General features: G+C 51.9%; 1 protein-coding gene across 6 annotated transcripts in view; it reads right to left on the bottom strand.

Moving 5' to 3' along the window:
• Nucleotides 1-3,292: 3,292 nt before the first annotated feature.
• KIRREL3 (kirre like nephrin family adhesion molecule 3) overlaps nt 3,293-14,366 on the bottom strand; it is a 564,453-nt gene continuing 553,379 nt past the window's right edge. For 4 of the 6 annotated variants that reach the window (XM_032284836.1, XM_032284839.1, XM_032284838.1 and 1 more), the window contains 4 exons: nt 11,491-11,673; nt 9,334-9,443; nt 5,429-5,515; nt 3,293-4,820 (listed from right to left, as the gene is read on the bottom strand). In XM_032284836.1, the coding sequence (XP_032140727.1) occupies nt 4,377-4,820; nt 5,429-5,515; nt 9,334-9,443; nt 11,491-11,673 (824 nt within the window). In that variant the 3' untranslated portion in view covers nt 3,293-4,376. The remainder of the gene's footprint in view (nt 4,821-5,428; nt 5,516-9,333; nt 9,444-11,490; nt 11,674-14,366) is intronic. The other 2 variants (XM_032284840.1, XM_032284841.1) reach the window with 1 other exon arrangement.

Raw genomic sequence — 14,366 nt, 5'->3', positions numbered from 1 at the left:
ATTGAAACATAAGGAGTTGGGGAAAAGAGGGTTAGAGGCTCACTGGAAATGAGAGGCAGCTATCATTGAGCCAGCTCTTTATCAGTGACTCCCAGAGACTGCTGCTAATTTTGATTTGAAAGCTGCAAATCACTGGTATGTGATTACACTTCCCAAAAACAACTTAGATAAGAGGCTTTCAAAAAACCCCTTTAAAGGGGAAGTAAAATTTAAGATTTAGTTGTCATTGATCTACATCCAAATGTTTGTTTCTTTAGATATGCACACCAAGGAGCATTTAGAATAAAAACCTGTTTGCAAATTAAGATAATCTTTATTTACATACTTATATTTTTATTTTAATAAAAGGTGTGTTTTATAGAGAAAGCTCCCAGAGAAGAAACTAATTTCAGGATTCCTTTTTGTCTTTTTTTTTTTCCTGGTGCAAGAACACACCACACACATGATACCTGGGAAGAACTAATCAAACTCTGTGTGTGTGTGTGTGTGTGTGTATGTGTATGTATGCTGTGTGTGTGTCTATACCTTGTGTGTGTGTATACCTGTGTATGTATACCTTGTGTATGTGTGTGTATACCGTGTGTGTATACCTTTGTGTGTGTGTGTGTGTGTACCATGTGTGTATGTGTATACCTTGTGTGTGTGTATACCTTGTGTGTGCGTGTGTGTGTATATGTTGTGTGTGTATGCATATACCTTGTGTGTGCTTGTGTGTGTGTATATACCTTGTGTGTGTGCATGTGTGTGTATGTGTATACCGTGTGTGTATGTGTATACCTGTGTATGTGTGTGTATATGTTGTGTGTGTATGCGTATACCTTGTGTGTATGTGTATACCTTGTGTGTGTGTGTATACCTTGTGTGTGCATGTGTGTGCGTGTGTGTGCGTGTGTGTGTGTGCGTGCGTGTGTGTGTGTGTGTATACACCTTGTGGCCCCAAGCAGCACGTACTCCTCTCCAAACAGGAAGTGAGAAACAGAATTTTGGTCAGCTTCTTTCTCCTGTTCTAAGAAGCATCCCAAGAACTGCACCATGTTTATTTCCTTTCCCTGCGTCTTTTCCATTCTGGAAACTTAAAATCGGCTTCATGGCCTTTTGCTTTATATTCTTTGTTTAAAAAGGCTTTGCCAGAAACGGATTTGATGTGAGATTTTTTGCTCTTCACGTGAAAGTACTTCCTATTCCGTGAAAGTTGAAGAGGTGGTGGAAATAACCCTGGCCTTTGCAGACTGATCTTGAACCTGAGTATTAGAGACTGGGCTCCCATCCAGGGACTCTGAGCCAATAATGAAGTCTAAAGCTATTGGAAGACTGGATGCTGGCCTTGGTAGACGTGGGGGTGATTTGATACACAGAACAGCTTTGTTTCCCAGGGCGTTGTGGTATTTCCAGGTCATTTGAGGACTTAGGGTGGAGCACGCCAGTCTCACCTTCCTGATGGAGCTGTCCTCGTCCTTGGCTGGCCTCCCCCAGAGTGCATATAGCAGATGGCCTTTACCATCGGCTACTTCCATCCACATTCTAGGATGAATGTGGCCTGGAGTTTTCACTGTCGGGCAGAAAGCATCTCCGGTCCTGTGTTTAAATTGCATGTTTGTCACTGTTAGCGCTTTGCCCTGGGCAGGTTTTTTGGCTTCTTTAAGCCTCAACCCACATCTGTAAAATGGTGATACTTTGTAGAATTGTGAGGATTAAACAAAATTACAAATGTAAACCACTCATTGTATTTAATGTGAAATCATCTATAGGGGAATTCGGGGCTTCCCACTGCCTTTGTTTTTTAGCACCTCCCTTCACCGGCTTTTCTGCACCCCCACTCCTTTGTGAGAAGTAAGTAGTGCTGGAGACAGCTGAGGGATGCACACAGCTCAGTCTGGGCTTCTCAACGCCCCAGAGCCCCCCACATCCCTCTCATTTTCCCCTCCATGCTCTTGGTCTCACACAAAAATCATTCTTGTGACCTCCTATCTCTTGGGCAATTCTTGGCTGCATTGTGCATTGGAGGGCGCTCAGATGGTTGGGCACCAGGCAGCCCAGTGTTTCTGGCTTCCCCATGCGCTCTGCTCAGTCCACATTCTTACCCTGGCAGTGCCAAAGGCACGGGAAGAAGGGCTCATTTTACAGAACACGTTTCTTCCCCATTCCTTTTTTTTCTGTCATAACATTGGCTTCCAGGAAAGAATGAAAGAATGGACACTTCCACCCTATTAGTGCGTGCTCTTTCTCTCTGTGTGTGCATATGTGTGTGTGTGTGTGCGCGCGTGTGTAGCAGAAACAAGGGGCAGGGTCAGCTGTGTTGAGGACTAAAGGTAGATGGCCTACCCATCTCCAAGATCTTCAAGGTGGGAGGACGTGGATTAATGAGAGAAGTAAATGGACAGATCCTCTAAAGTCATCTTTTCCTTATTCCAGCACACTAAGACATTTTGCATATGGTCTCGGATCCTTGTTCTCTGTCAGCCAAGGGAAAACATATGTGGAAAGAAAGAAAGCTTGCTGAGATTAGCCTAGAGAGGGCAGGGGCCAGCATCCTGATGTCTGTGCCTGGCCGGCATGGTACCAGTAGCAGAATGTGGGCTGTGGACGTGCACTTATATTTTGGATCAGTTTTTACTCCCTTGGGATTGGGGGCTGCAAAGGAAGATAGCCAAGTCTGGGAAATTTTGAAGCACTTAGAAATATGGCAAGGACTGCCAGGGAAGTTTGGAGAAGAAAGGTTTAAAAGTGATAAGGAACCCCAACCCACCTTAGGGACAATCTGGTTCTTTAAAGTTCCATTTGAATCCCACTCTTTCAGTGAGCACTGTAACTTTCCCCTGTTTACCTATCCCATCTGCCATGACCACATCAAGCTTCCCCCAAGTGAGGCCCTTCTTAGAACATTATATGAGTTGTATATTGAAGTGTCAGGGTGCCCGGTGGTCTAGACTCTTTGAAGGGGACCTTGTTCTCTGAATGTCTAGAGAAGGGAACTTTCCCTGAAGAATATTGCTGAGAGGGAAGGTCCAGAACAGCTTGGCCAGTGTCTAGTGTGCCCACTCTGCCTTTGAGTGATATTAGGCTGAGTCAGGTGCTTGATGAGTCCCCCACGTCCTCTGGATTGGGTCCATCTACAGAGGAGAGGAATCAGCCTGTAGGTTTTATTGCCACCAGCACCAGAGCTATCAGCTGCCTTCATTGTCTAGGAAGATTGAATCAAAGGAGGGCAGAGAAGCTTGGGTTCCCAACACATTCTGTGAGGCCTTGGGTTCTTCCTGTCGCTCTGTAGGAACAAAAGAAAAGAACACACTTGTTGGAGTAGTGGCCCTAACGTTTATTCTCAGGTGGTGGCTAGGAGGGGTGAGGTGCAGATACACTTCCTCTTTTTTCGTGGAGCCTTACTGAAGACAGGATTGCCGTTCCTTGTGTTTATCAGCTGAGAAGGCCAATCTCACCATCTTAAAGACTACCCTCCAGCCCCTTCAAACGTCACACCTCCCAGGAAGCACTCTCTCCATAACTGTTCAGAGAACCCTGACCAGAGAAGCTCACGCACTTCTTATATTAACTCTGATTGTGCTGAGGGGGAGGGAGGAGTACACAAAGCAGGTGGTGGGTGGGGAGGCTGGGGTCGCACAGCCCAGGAGGGGCACGCCGGGCGAGGTGGTGTGTCAGCACAGGCTCCCGCCGCCCTCCCGCTCCCCAGTATACCAGGCTCTGACGGGGCCAGTCCCACCCCAGAGTTCAGAGGCTTCAAGTCTAAGGACAGAACCGCAAGAGTATGGACACAAAACACCAAACAAATTGGGGGTGGGCTCCCGGCCAGCCTGGTGAGACAGGGGCTCCTTTAGCCAAGACCATTTCTGGCTTCTCAGCCTCCAGGGTATGGGCTATGAGCAGCTGTGGGGAGCCGGGGTTTCTGGGGCAGCTCAGTGCTGGGAAGACATCATCCCCTTCTCCACAGGGCTGTATGGGAGCACAGGCACAGGGAAAGGTAGGGCTTGTGGTCACGAGGGGTAGAGCCCACGGAGAGACCAGAGAGTGGATCGCAGTTTCATGAAAGCAAAGTTGTAGCTGCCACTTGTGCCTGTGGGCAGAGCAGGTGGTGGAGGGGTCTCCAGGAAAGGGCTGGGGACACGGGCATCCAGCACGGAGCACAGCACAGTTGGCCCCAGCCTCTGTCCATCTCCCCATCCTCCCGCCTCTGGCACACCGCACCTGGGGACCCAGATTTGTGCTTCATCAGAGCTTGGAAGGAAGGTGGTGGCAGAGGTGCTGGGAGGCTGTCCTGGAGGTGGCCAGTTCTGGGGTCCTCTGCAAAGTACCCCTAGTCCCTGGACAACTGGAACGTGCCCCGCCCTCTTCCCTGGCTTTTCCCCACCCTCGGTGTGTGACCCTTAGACGTGAGTCTGCATCCGCCGCTGCAGGGGTCGACTGGGGTCAGAGTTCTGGGACGAGGACTGGGAGTGGTGGGAAGAGGAGGCAGAAGCCTTGCTGGCCTTGTCGAACTGCACGTAGCCGTCCTGCTTGCCGCTGCTGCTGACACTGCTGTCACACTGCGTGTCCAGGAAGGAGCTGCTGTCGCTGAGGGAGCCTCTCTGGAACTCCCGCTCACAAAGCTCAATGGACGAGCTGCCCATGCCGAGTACAAACCGCTGCCCGTAGTCGTAGAGGCGGCCCTGGCCGCTCAGGGTGCTGTAGATGTTGGTGAAGGACATGCCTGTGGGCACACGCTGCTTGCCCGCAGGACGCAGGTCGGGCTGGCAGCTGGAGAGGGAGATGGTTGGGGTCGAGTGGTGCTCTTTGAAGGTGTTGACACTGTAGTAGCCATTGGTGGGGTCCTGGGTGGGCAAGAGGAAGAGGAGCATCACCTGGTGGAGCCTCCACTGAGTGTGGCTAGGGTTCCCAGGCTAAGTCTGTCCCCTTGTGTGGGGAGGGAAGAGGGAAAACAGGAGGAAGGGAGCAACCCGGTGGGGAGTAAACTCGGGGGGGGTGAACAGCTGTGGGGAGGGGCAGGGGCAGAGGACACTGAACAGGAGATGGTGGAAGGGGAACTGAGGACCCCAGGAGGGGAGGACCAGCAGGGGTGAGGCCTGAGGGCCAAATGAGGCAAGCAGAGGCTCTTGACTGGGTTTATGTCAGGGAAATGCAAGGTCATTTGAAAGTCAGACTTTAATTGTTTTTATCCAGAACATGGATGGTTCATTTTGCATCTACGCGTGAGGAGGCTGTGGAAGAGAATTGGGGGCACTCAGTTTTAGCTCTGTCAGCCTCCTCAGCACTGGGGTGGGGAGAGCAGGTGCCTTAGGCAGCAGGGGCATCTGCCACCAAGCTGGCCTCCTGCCTTCTCTCCTACTGCTGTTATTTGTTGTATAGATTTGGGGCTTGGGCCGTCAGAGCTGAAGACCAGATTCCATGGCTGTGTCTTATAACCCAGGGCTCTTCTTACCTTTAGGTTCTGAAACTCCTTCTCCTCTTCTTTGAGGACCTCAAGCTGTTTCAGGACTGAGTCTTGCTGGAATTCACCCCGGTCCATCTGCAACCCAAAAAAGGCTTCTCAGTGGATAGGAGGTGGCTAAACCTCCACTTCCCCCAAGGAAAAGGTGGAATTGTAAACTTAAAAGATTGCCCTATATGACCCCCACCACCCCTCACTGCCTGGACCATGTGAAAGAGTCAGAATGAGATCCTGGACCCCCATCCTAGGAGACAGAGAAGCAGTTGAGGTGGCTGGGTAGGGGAGGCGAGGGGCAGGTAGGGGAGGTAAGGGGCACATATCTGAGGTCACGCTTTCCTCACTTGGGTGAGGGCATCACCAGAGATCTCACATGGCCGATTCAATTCCATTCACTGAATGTTTACTGTAAAATCCCAGCCAGGCACTCTGCTAAGAACCAGAGATCCACAGACTAAGGTATGTTAAAATACAGCTCTGCTCATCAGGAAGATGAACTTGTAGATAAATAATTTCAGAATGTCAACCACTAGGCATGGCTGGGCTCCTTAGGACAGTTTCTTATCCAGTGTGCAGGCCTAGTGCAGGCCTTAGGGAGTCACAAGGAATAACCACCTGTGAGATGCTGGTGACATGGGCCACACCTGTTATTCTCATGAGACGTTCTCTTCCTTAGAGATGCCCAACAGCCTGAGGGCAAGGCTCACTTCCTGCTTGTCTTTAGGTCCCCCCACGTCCGGTTCAGTGCCTCGTATGTTGTGATCACTGACCTTGCATGCTTTTGTGACGAAATCTCTTTAATTATTTGATTCGCCAATGCCTAGCACAGTGCCTGATGTACAATAGAGCTGTTTCAAATGGTATGTATATTGAATCAATGGGCAAAGTGGCTTAGCTCTAAATTACTGAAAACGTAATTATTAGACTTAAGATGAAAAAGTGAGCCAGGCGAGGTGGCTCACGCCTGTAATCCTAGCACTTTGGGAGGCCGAGATGGGTGGATCACCTGCGGTCAGGAGTTCAAGACCAGCCTGGCCAACATGGTGAAACACCATCTTTAAAAAAAAGAAAAGAAAAAAGAAAAAGCATACTCCACACACAGTGGGCGTATGAGTTAATCCGAATAACTGCAGCTATGGTTAACCTGTAACACACAAGAGGCTCGCCATGTGTCTCTCTGCTAGTTGCACGGTATGGGGCAGGCTCCCTCCGACTCGCTGGGCTGGGATATTTCTTTTCCCTTGCAGCTTGCTTTCCTTGTTTCTTTTTGGAGCCCCATGGAATCAGCCAAAGTGCTGCCACTCTGCTGCTTCCTCACTAAGGAGGCTGCTTGGTTCATTTTTCCAGTAAATGCTCTGGCGCTATCTGGATTGGAGACCTTCTTTCCCATCAGATTCAACTTCTCGGTCTGCCTCTCCTTGCTGATGGGGCTGTCTTGGGGCCAGGAGGTGAAAGGAATGGGAGAATGATGATCTCCTCAAGGAGTGGCTTAGCCCAGAGCCCTCAGAAAGTCCCTTCTGCTCCTACCTGAATACTGAGTGGCCCCCACTCCTGCCTGTGGGTTTGGATTAGGGGATGTGGAGACAGTCTGAGGCAAACAGAATGTCCCAGTGGGAGAGAATTCAAGGTCCCATTCGGGATGAAGGACACACCAGATGAAGCTTAAGTATAGACACGCCATCCCTTCTCAGATCTAGGCTGTGGTTTCCTCCCTCGTAAAATGAAACACTGCACTGTGTTGACAAGGCCCTGTGTTAGACCCCAGGGGAAACAGATGAGTGTAGACTCAGAAACACGACCTTTAGCCCTTGAGGCTCTCTGGGATAACTGGGGAAGCTGACATGGAATTGGGGGAATGCGCTATAAAGGAGGCACATAGTGTTTTGGGAGAGCAGAAGGTACACAGCACCGCCAGGGGTGGGGAGGACAAGCCTGGAACATCTTGGAGTTGATTGTTATAGGAGAATGTGAAATTCAACAGACAAAATTAGTAGGCAGAGGGAACAGGCGGTGCACAGGCCTTTGAAGTGTAAAAGACTCGAAGGCCAGGAATCAAGCTCTTTGGCATGTCTGGAAGGCCAGATGCACTTGGCCGGAAGATGGAGCTGGAGAGGTTTGCGGCTGCCTGGCATGGAAGAGCCCTGCTGACATGCCAGGCAGATGGACTTTGTCCAGCAGACATGAGGAGCCACTGCGGGATTTTACGTGGGCAAGTAATGGGACCAGATTTGCATTTTAGAAGGACTCCTTTTTCAAGGCTCTCAATGGTGAATTGAGAAAAGAGGCAGAACACTAGAAGGCTGAGACCAACTGGGAGGCTGCTAGAATCATCTGGGGAGCAATGATGCGGTGCGGTGGCTCACGCCTGTAATCCCAATACTTTGGGAGGCAGAGACCAGCGGATTACCTGAGGTCAGGAGTTTGAGACCAGCCTGACCAACATGGAGAAACCCCGTCTCTACTAAAAATACAAAATTAGGCAGGCATGGTGGCACATGCCTGTAATCCCAGCTACTTGGGAGGCTGAGGCAGGAGAATTGCTTGAACCCAGGAGGCGGAGATTGCAGTGAGCAGAGATCATGCCATTGCACTCCAGCCTGGGTGACAGAGCGAAATTCCATCTCAAGAAAAACAAAAGAAGTGACAGTGGAGGACAGGTGAGGCACACATGTGAGACACTTTTTGAAACAGAATTGACCTGGAAATCAGTTGGAGAGAGAAAGCGTAGCTGAGGGATAAATGAGTTTGATTCAGTAAACATCTGTGAACCTCTACCAGGGCCTGTGTAAGGCTCCAAAGACCCTGGGATTAATTCAGCAGCAGCTGCTCAGCCTCTAGCAACATAAACAGCTAATATTTGTTGAGCACTCATCATGTTCCACAGGCTTCAAGCCCTTCCGGGGTTTGCCCACTTCACCCTCACCACAGCCCTGCACACGGTGGCTTTCAGACCCATTTCATGGATGAGGACACAGGCACCGAGAAGCCCATCTTCTTTATTCCTTGCTCTGCTGCCTCTACTCTGACATGTTACAACCAAGGCAACCAGAAACTTCTAGCATGGTTGGTTAGGCTTCTGCCTGGACGCCTGGGTAGATGATGGCCCGTAAATGGGGATTCGGAAGAGGAGGCGCAGGCTTGATGTTGCTGGAGAAGTGATGAGTGCACTTGCAATCCAATCCCCAAGGAGGAACCTGTGTTTCTTGCAGACTTTGTTTTGCTGGGGTGGGGGGATGAGGGAGAGGGACATGTATTGAATATAATAGCTATGTGAGTGTGTGGGGGCATTATATGTTATATAAAAACATATTGTGGCAATTTATGCATATTTCTTTTCTCCTTACTGCAGAGGCAAGCTCTCTGAAGGTTAGACTTTTTTGTTTTGTTTTGAGACAGGGTCTCGCTCCCGACCAGGCTGGAGTGCAATGGCACAATCTCAGCTCACTGCAACCTCCGCCTCTCAGGTTTAAGCAGTTCTGCTGCCTCAGCTTCCTGAGTAGCTGGGATTATAGGCGCCTGCCACCACACCCAGCTAATTTTGTATTTTTAGTAGAGATGGGGTTTCACCATGTTGGCCAGGCTGGTCTCGAACTCCTGACCTCAGGTGATCCACCCACCTTGGTCTCCCAAAGTGCTGGGATTACAGGCGTGAGCCATTGCACCGGGCCTGGACTGCATCTTAGACGTCTTTGAGTCTCCCAGAACACAAGCACGGTATACAGGCACACAATCACATTTGTTGGCCGAGAGTGTGTGCCTCGCCTATTGTGGGGTGGGCAGGGGGCATCTTGACTGGTGCTAGGCTTTTTGGAAGCATCTAGGTCATCTAGAAGCCTCTAGTTCCAGGACCTTCTGGGAATGGGGTCACGAGATGAGATGGGGCGTAGCTGCATTCTTACCATCAGCTGCTTAATGGTGGAGTGCTCCTCAGCCTCCCGACCAGAGGCCGGTTCCTTGTGGACAATTTCCACTCGGATATCATTTTTGGCTGACACAACACCTTTGAGATCTGAACATAAAACAGTAAAGTGTGGATGACAGATTTAGTCCTTACTTTTGAGATATCAAGCTCCCTTGCAGCCCCCTGCCCCACCCTGCCACCCGCTGCGTTTCCCCTCCAGCCCCTGAACTCAGCAGCTTCACCAGCCCCCCACCAGTAGAACCTCTGTATGGAGATGCTGTGGGCATTTGGGCCTCAGAGGAGGCTGACCTCATGGGTGGCTTGGCTCTGGTCCCATGCACCTCAGCCATGTACCCTTGGCTTGGAAAATTGTCTTCAGCCATTTGTCCACCTAACTGAGCTACGTCCTTTCATCTTACTGAATTCTCACCTCCTTCTAGAAGTCTTCTTTCACCTACTCTACCAGGCAGGCTCCCATCCCTCCATGTATAGAACCACAAATCTCAGTGTTGGAAAGGACCTTAAGTTGCACAAGGCCAACCCCCACCCAAAGAGAAACACCCCTGAGGTGGTGGGCAGCTTCTCTGTCCACGCCTCCGTGATGGAAGCTTTACTGCTGCTTTTGCAGGAGGCAGCCTGTTTCTAGTTGGTGAGCTCTGTTAGAAAATTCCTGGCTGGGTGCAGTGGCACACGCCTTTAAGCCCAGCATTTTGGGAGGCCGAGGCGAGTGGATCATGAGGTCAGGAGTTTGAGATCAGCCTGGCCAACATGGTGAAACCCCGTCGATACTAAAAACACAAAAATTAGCTGGGCATGGTGGCATGCGCCTATAATGCCAGCCACTTGGGAGGCTAAGGCATGAGAATTGCTTGAACCCAGGAGGTAGAGGTTGCAGTGAGCTGAGATTGTGCCACTGCAATCCAGCCTGGGTGACAGGGCGAGAGTCTGTCTCAAAAAAAAAAAAAAAGAAATTCTTGAGGAGCCAGGCACAGTGGCTCACACCTGTAATTCCAGCATTTTGGGAGGCTGAGGCGAGCAGACTACTTGAGGCCAGGAGTTCAAGAGCAGCCTGGACAACATGGTCAAATCCCGTCTCTGCAAAAGATTTGAAAAAACAGCCCGGCATGGTGGCACGTGCCTGTGATCCCAGCTACTCAGGAGGCTGAGGCACGAGAATAGCTCAAATCTGGGAGGTGGAGGTTGCAGTGAGCTGAGATAGCGCCACTGCGCTCCACCCTGGCCAAAAGAGGGAGACCCTATCTCAAAAAAAAATTCTATATATAATATATATGCGTTCCTATAATTTCCACGGAGAGGGTGGTAATGGAGGTCCTGAGACCACATCATTGTGGGGCTGGTCATGAGAGCCAAGGCTGCTTGGCTTGGGCTGCAGAAAATGCAGCCTTCTTCAAAGGTGTGCAGGCTGCCAAGTGGCAGAGGAGCAGACCCGTTCTGGTGATTCATTTCGTGCATTACACTTATACAATGTCAGGGCCAGATGGGGTCATCAGAGTCATATCCTCATTACAAACGAGGAAACAGAGGCCTGGAATCGCTGCAGCTTGCCCAGGGCCATGTGGCAGAAGAGGTGGGACCGGGAGACTGTGTCTCCATTGTCTTCACCTCTTTTCTGCCATCCAGTCCCTCGCACATAACTCCTGGGTACACACAATTATTCAAGCGTGCACAAACACTAGAATTTTATTGCTAATCACTGAAGCCCCTTAAAAGTTTGCTCAAAGCAATTTATTGAATGCTTCCCCACAGAACCGCCCCCCCCCAACCCCACAGCTGCATGAGTGACCTGCTTTTCTGGTTAGACTAGCAGCTCTTTAATTTTTATTTATTTATTTTGTGTAGAGACGAGGTCTCCCTAGACTAGCAGCTCTCGTAGAGTAAGGATCAAACCACAAACCACTTTCCCCCCATCTTTCTATACAATTCCTGATGGAGAGAGCTATGTGTTCAATCCAAAATGCTGGCTGACTGCCCTGCAGATGGAGTTCAGTCTAGTCCAGGCCAACCTCAGCCGAGTGCCCACTCTGCCAGACACCACGCCAGGCATGGCCTCATATACCCCGATGCATCAGACCCACTCCCTGCCCCAGGAGCTCACGGCACTGTTAGGACCCCTGTTCATTGCACTCCTGCTTACTTGCTCTCCGGGGCAGCCTAAGCCTGGCCTTTTTCTCTGTCCCCCTCCCTGAGATCCCGGATCTCCCTCCCGTACTTCTCTGGGAACGGGCACAGCAGAAGGCCACGATGGTTGCCATAAGGACGAGGAAGGCCACGCCAGCTCCTACGGCCACCCCAATGATGACGGCCATCGGCACAGACTCTGTGGGAGAGAAGTGGACACAGCTGATGAGGGATGGGGACTGGCCCACGGTCCCCCCAGGATCTCACCCTGTTCCTGCGGGCACAGCCCCTGCCACACAGGCCCCTCCTGGGAAATGCCTCCGTGGGGCCTGGGCAGGCACAGGCCGAGTCCAACAAGGGTCAGCTCTAGCTGGGGCTGCAAAGACCAGGGTGGAAGACACGGGGGCTCGGAGGGTGGAGGAGAGGGCAGAGGGAACTGCGGTAAGGGACAGAGGAAGGAGAGTGAGGCAGGCAGACACAGAGAAGGGAGGGCCAGGGGACAGGAGGACCGGAGATGAGGGGTGAGGCTGGCACAGTGAGCTCTCTCTGGCATCAAACAGGAATGCTCTATCACACAGTGGCCGGTGAGTCATCGTCCCTGGCTTTTTTTGAAAAATGACTATGGTCACTGCCCTTGTTTGTTCGGAATGTTTTCTCCTTCCCTTCTCTTTCTCGGGTGCATAGGGAAGACACCCAGCTCTTAGCATTTCCAGGTCTAAGCTGCTTCCCTGCAGGCCTGCTGGGCATCAGTAGTTGTGGCCGGCAGGTGTCCAGGGGCCAGCGAGCAGGGCTACAGCTCCTCTACTGCTGGCTTTCTAAGGAGAGAGGCCCCTTTCCCGCCATCTCCAGTCTGCGGCTTCTCCTTTGAGGCCAGCCCTCTGAGCAACCTTGCACCCCTCCTGGCAAGAGAGGCCCACACACCAGGCAGCAAGCCCTCGCCCCTGCTGAGACTCTGCAGCCTGTCTCCTGCCCGAGCTGAGTAGGGTAGGGACAGGGAGGGTAAGGAAGGAGTCGGGGGTGATCTTCCAGACAGCCCTGGCCCTTCTACAGCTGCAAGCAGCGACTGAGCACATGATTTGGGGCCATGAGGGGCCCATCAGGAATAGAACTAGAGAATGCTGGGGCAGGGAGAGCTTGGGGCTCTCACTGAGGTCCAGAGGAGTCAAGTGATTTGGCCAAGGACACACAGCAGCTGCAGAGCCAGGGTCAATCCAGGTCTCCTCTCACTGCCCACCCCCCACTCGCCCCACTTCCACTCCATCCAGCTCCACTGACTGCACGACATGTGAGAGCCTCCAAATCTCACGTGCTTGGTACAGCCCAGACTGCTGCTGATCTGTGTCCTGGCTCCATCTATTCTTTTGAGCAATTGACTGCCTCTATTCTACCTGTAGAATGGGGATAGTGGTACCAGCCCCTCTGAGGGTTGCTACAGGCTTGAGCTGGGTGAATGTGGGCAGAGGCCTTGGAGCAGAGCCTGGCTCCCAGCCCTGTTGGGTGCTTGCTGCTGTTGTTACCTGGGAAGGGGGTCACTAGCAGGTCACAATCTTTTTTGTTGAGACAGAGTCTTGCTGTGACGCTCAGGTTGGAGTGCAGTGGCACAATCTCAGCTCACTCCCTCCGCCTCCTGGGTTCAAGTGATTCTCCTGCCTCAGCCTCCCAGGTAGCTGCATGCCACCATGCCTGGCTAATTTTTGTACTTTTAGTAGATATGGGGTTTCACCATGTTGGCCAGGCTGGTCTCGAACTCCTGACCTCAAGTGATCTGTCCACCTCAGCCTCCCAAAGTGCTGGGTTTACAGGCATGAACCACCGCATCCGACCAGCAGTTCAGTCTTAAAGGCCAGGAAAGTTCCTTCTAAAATCTGAGCCTCTCCCCAGGCTACTCTGCATTCATCAGTGGTGGGAGGGGGGCGACTGGGGACAACTAGGTATCAGTTCTGGGCTGTAAGCCTCTTGTTGTCTTTTTCTTCAAAGAGAGGAGAAAGGCCTCAAACCCTGGCCTCTGAAGATGCTGCTGGGAGGAGGTATTGAGGGGTGTGGGAGAGGGCAGACATTTGCCCTCTGGCCAACATGGCATCCTGGCTGGTTGCTGGTTAAGCTGGTGCGTCCCTTTGCCACCCAGGACTTGCACACAAAGCCACTCGTTACCTACCAATTAGTGGCCAGGACAACTGCAGGGGTGACAGGGAGGGGACCAAGAGGAGGTGGCGTGGTGGACACTTAGGGATTGAAATACAAGGTGTCTGGGTTGGTTCGGCAGTCAGACTGAGAGAACGGGCCTCAGCTGAGCTTGCTTTGACCTGGATGACTCTGTCTCTAGGTTTCAGTTCTATTAGGAAAGGGAAGCTGCTTTGGCAGCCCATTCGCTCTCTGCTTTTGAATTTGATTGATTTGGGTCAGTTTCTCCCCAGATTCCCAGTAAGTGTCCTTGGAAAAACACGGGGCTTGTCTCAGCGGAACTCAGAGCCAAAGCATGCCCGTGGAAGGCTCTTTAACACCTCCGGGCCTCAGTGCCTCGTCTGCACCCTGGAGAGCCGGGCAGCAGTATCCAAGGTGCCTTCTGATCCTGGCACCCCAGCCCACGTTTCCATGCACTGCGAACAGCTGGAGGAGGGGCACCATCTTAGCTGGACAGCGGTTCTCAGGCAGGTGGGCAGGGGCAGAGCAGGGGGTCCTGTGGGTGTGGGGACAAGTGCCCCAGGGTGGCATCCCTTCCCAGTCCCCGGCCTGCCTGTGTGTATTTCCTCCTTGCCTGGTTTCCTGAGGTCTGGCCTAGGGTGCTGTGCAGGGGCACATAGCCTCCCCTGCATGGCCCCTGGAGAGGGACTGGGGGAAGGGGCTGTCCCCGCTCAGCCTCCCCTCCATTCAAGGTGGTATGCCAGGCACCAG

This window comes from Sapajus apella, unplaced genomic scaffold, assembly GCF_009761245.1.
Source record: "Sapajus apella isolate SASKATOON/1434 unplaced genomic scaffold, GSC_monkey_1.0 scaffold16, whole genome shotgun sequence".
Classification (NCBI taxonomy): domain Eukaryota; kingdom Metazoa; phylum Chordata; class Mammalia; order Primates; family Cebidae; genus Sapajus; species Sapajus apella.
The sequence above is the reverse complement of the archived record's forward strand: the minus strand, read 5'-3'. Positions and strand labels throughout refer to the sequence as shown.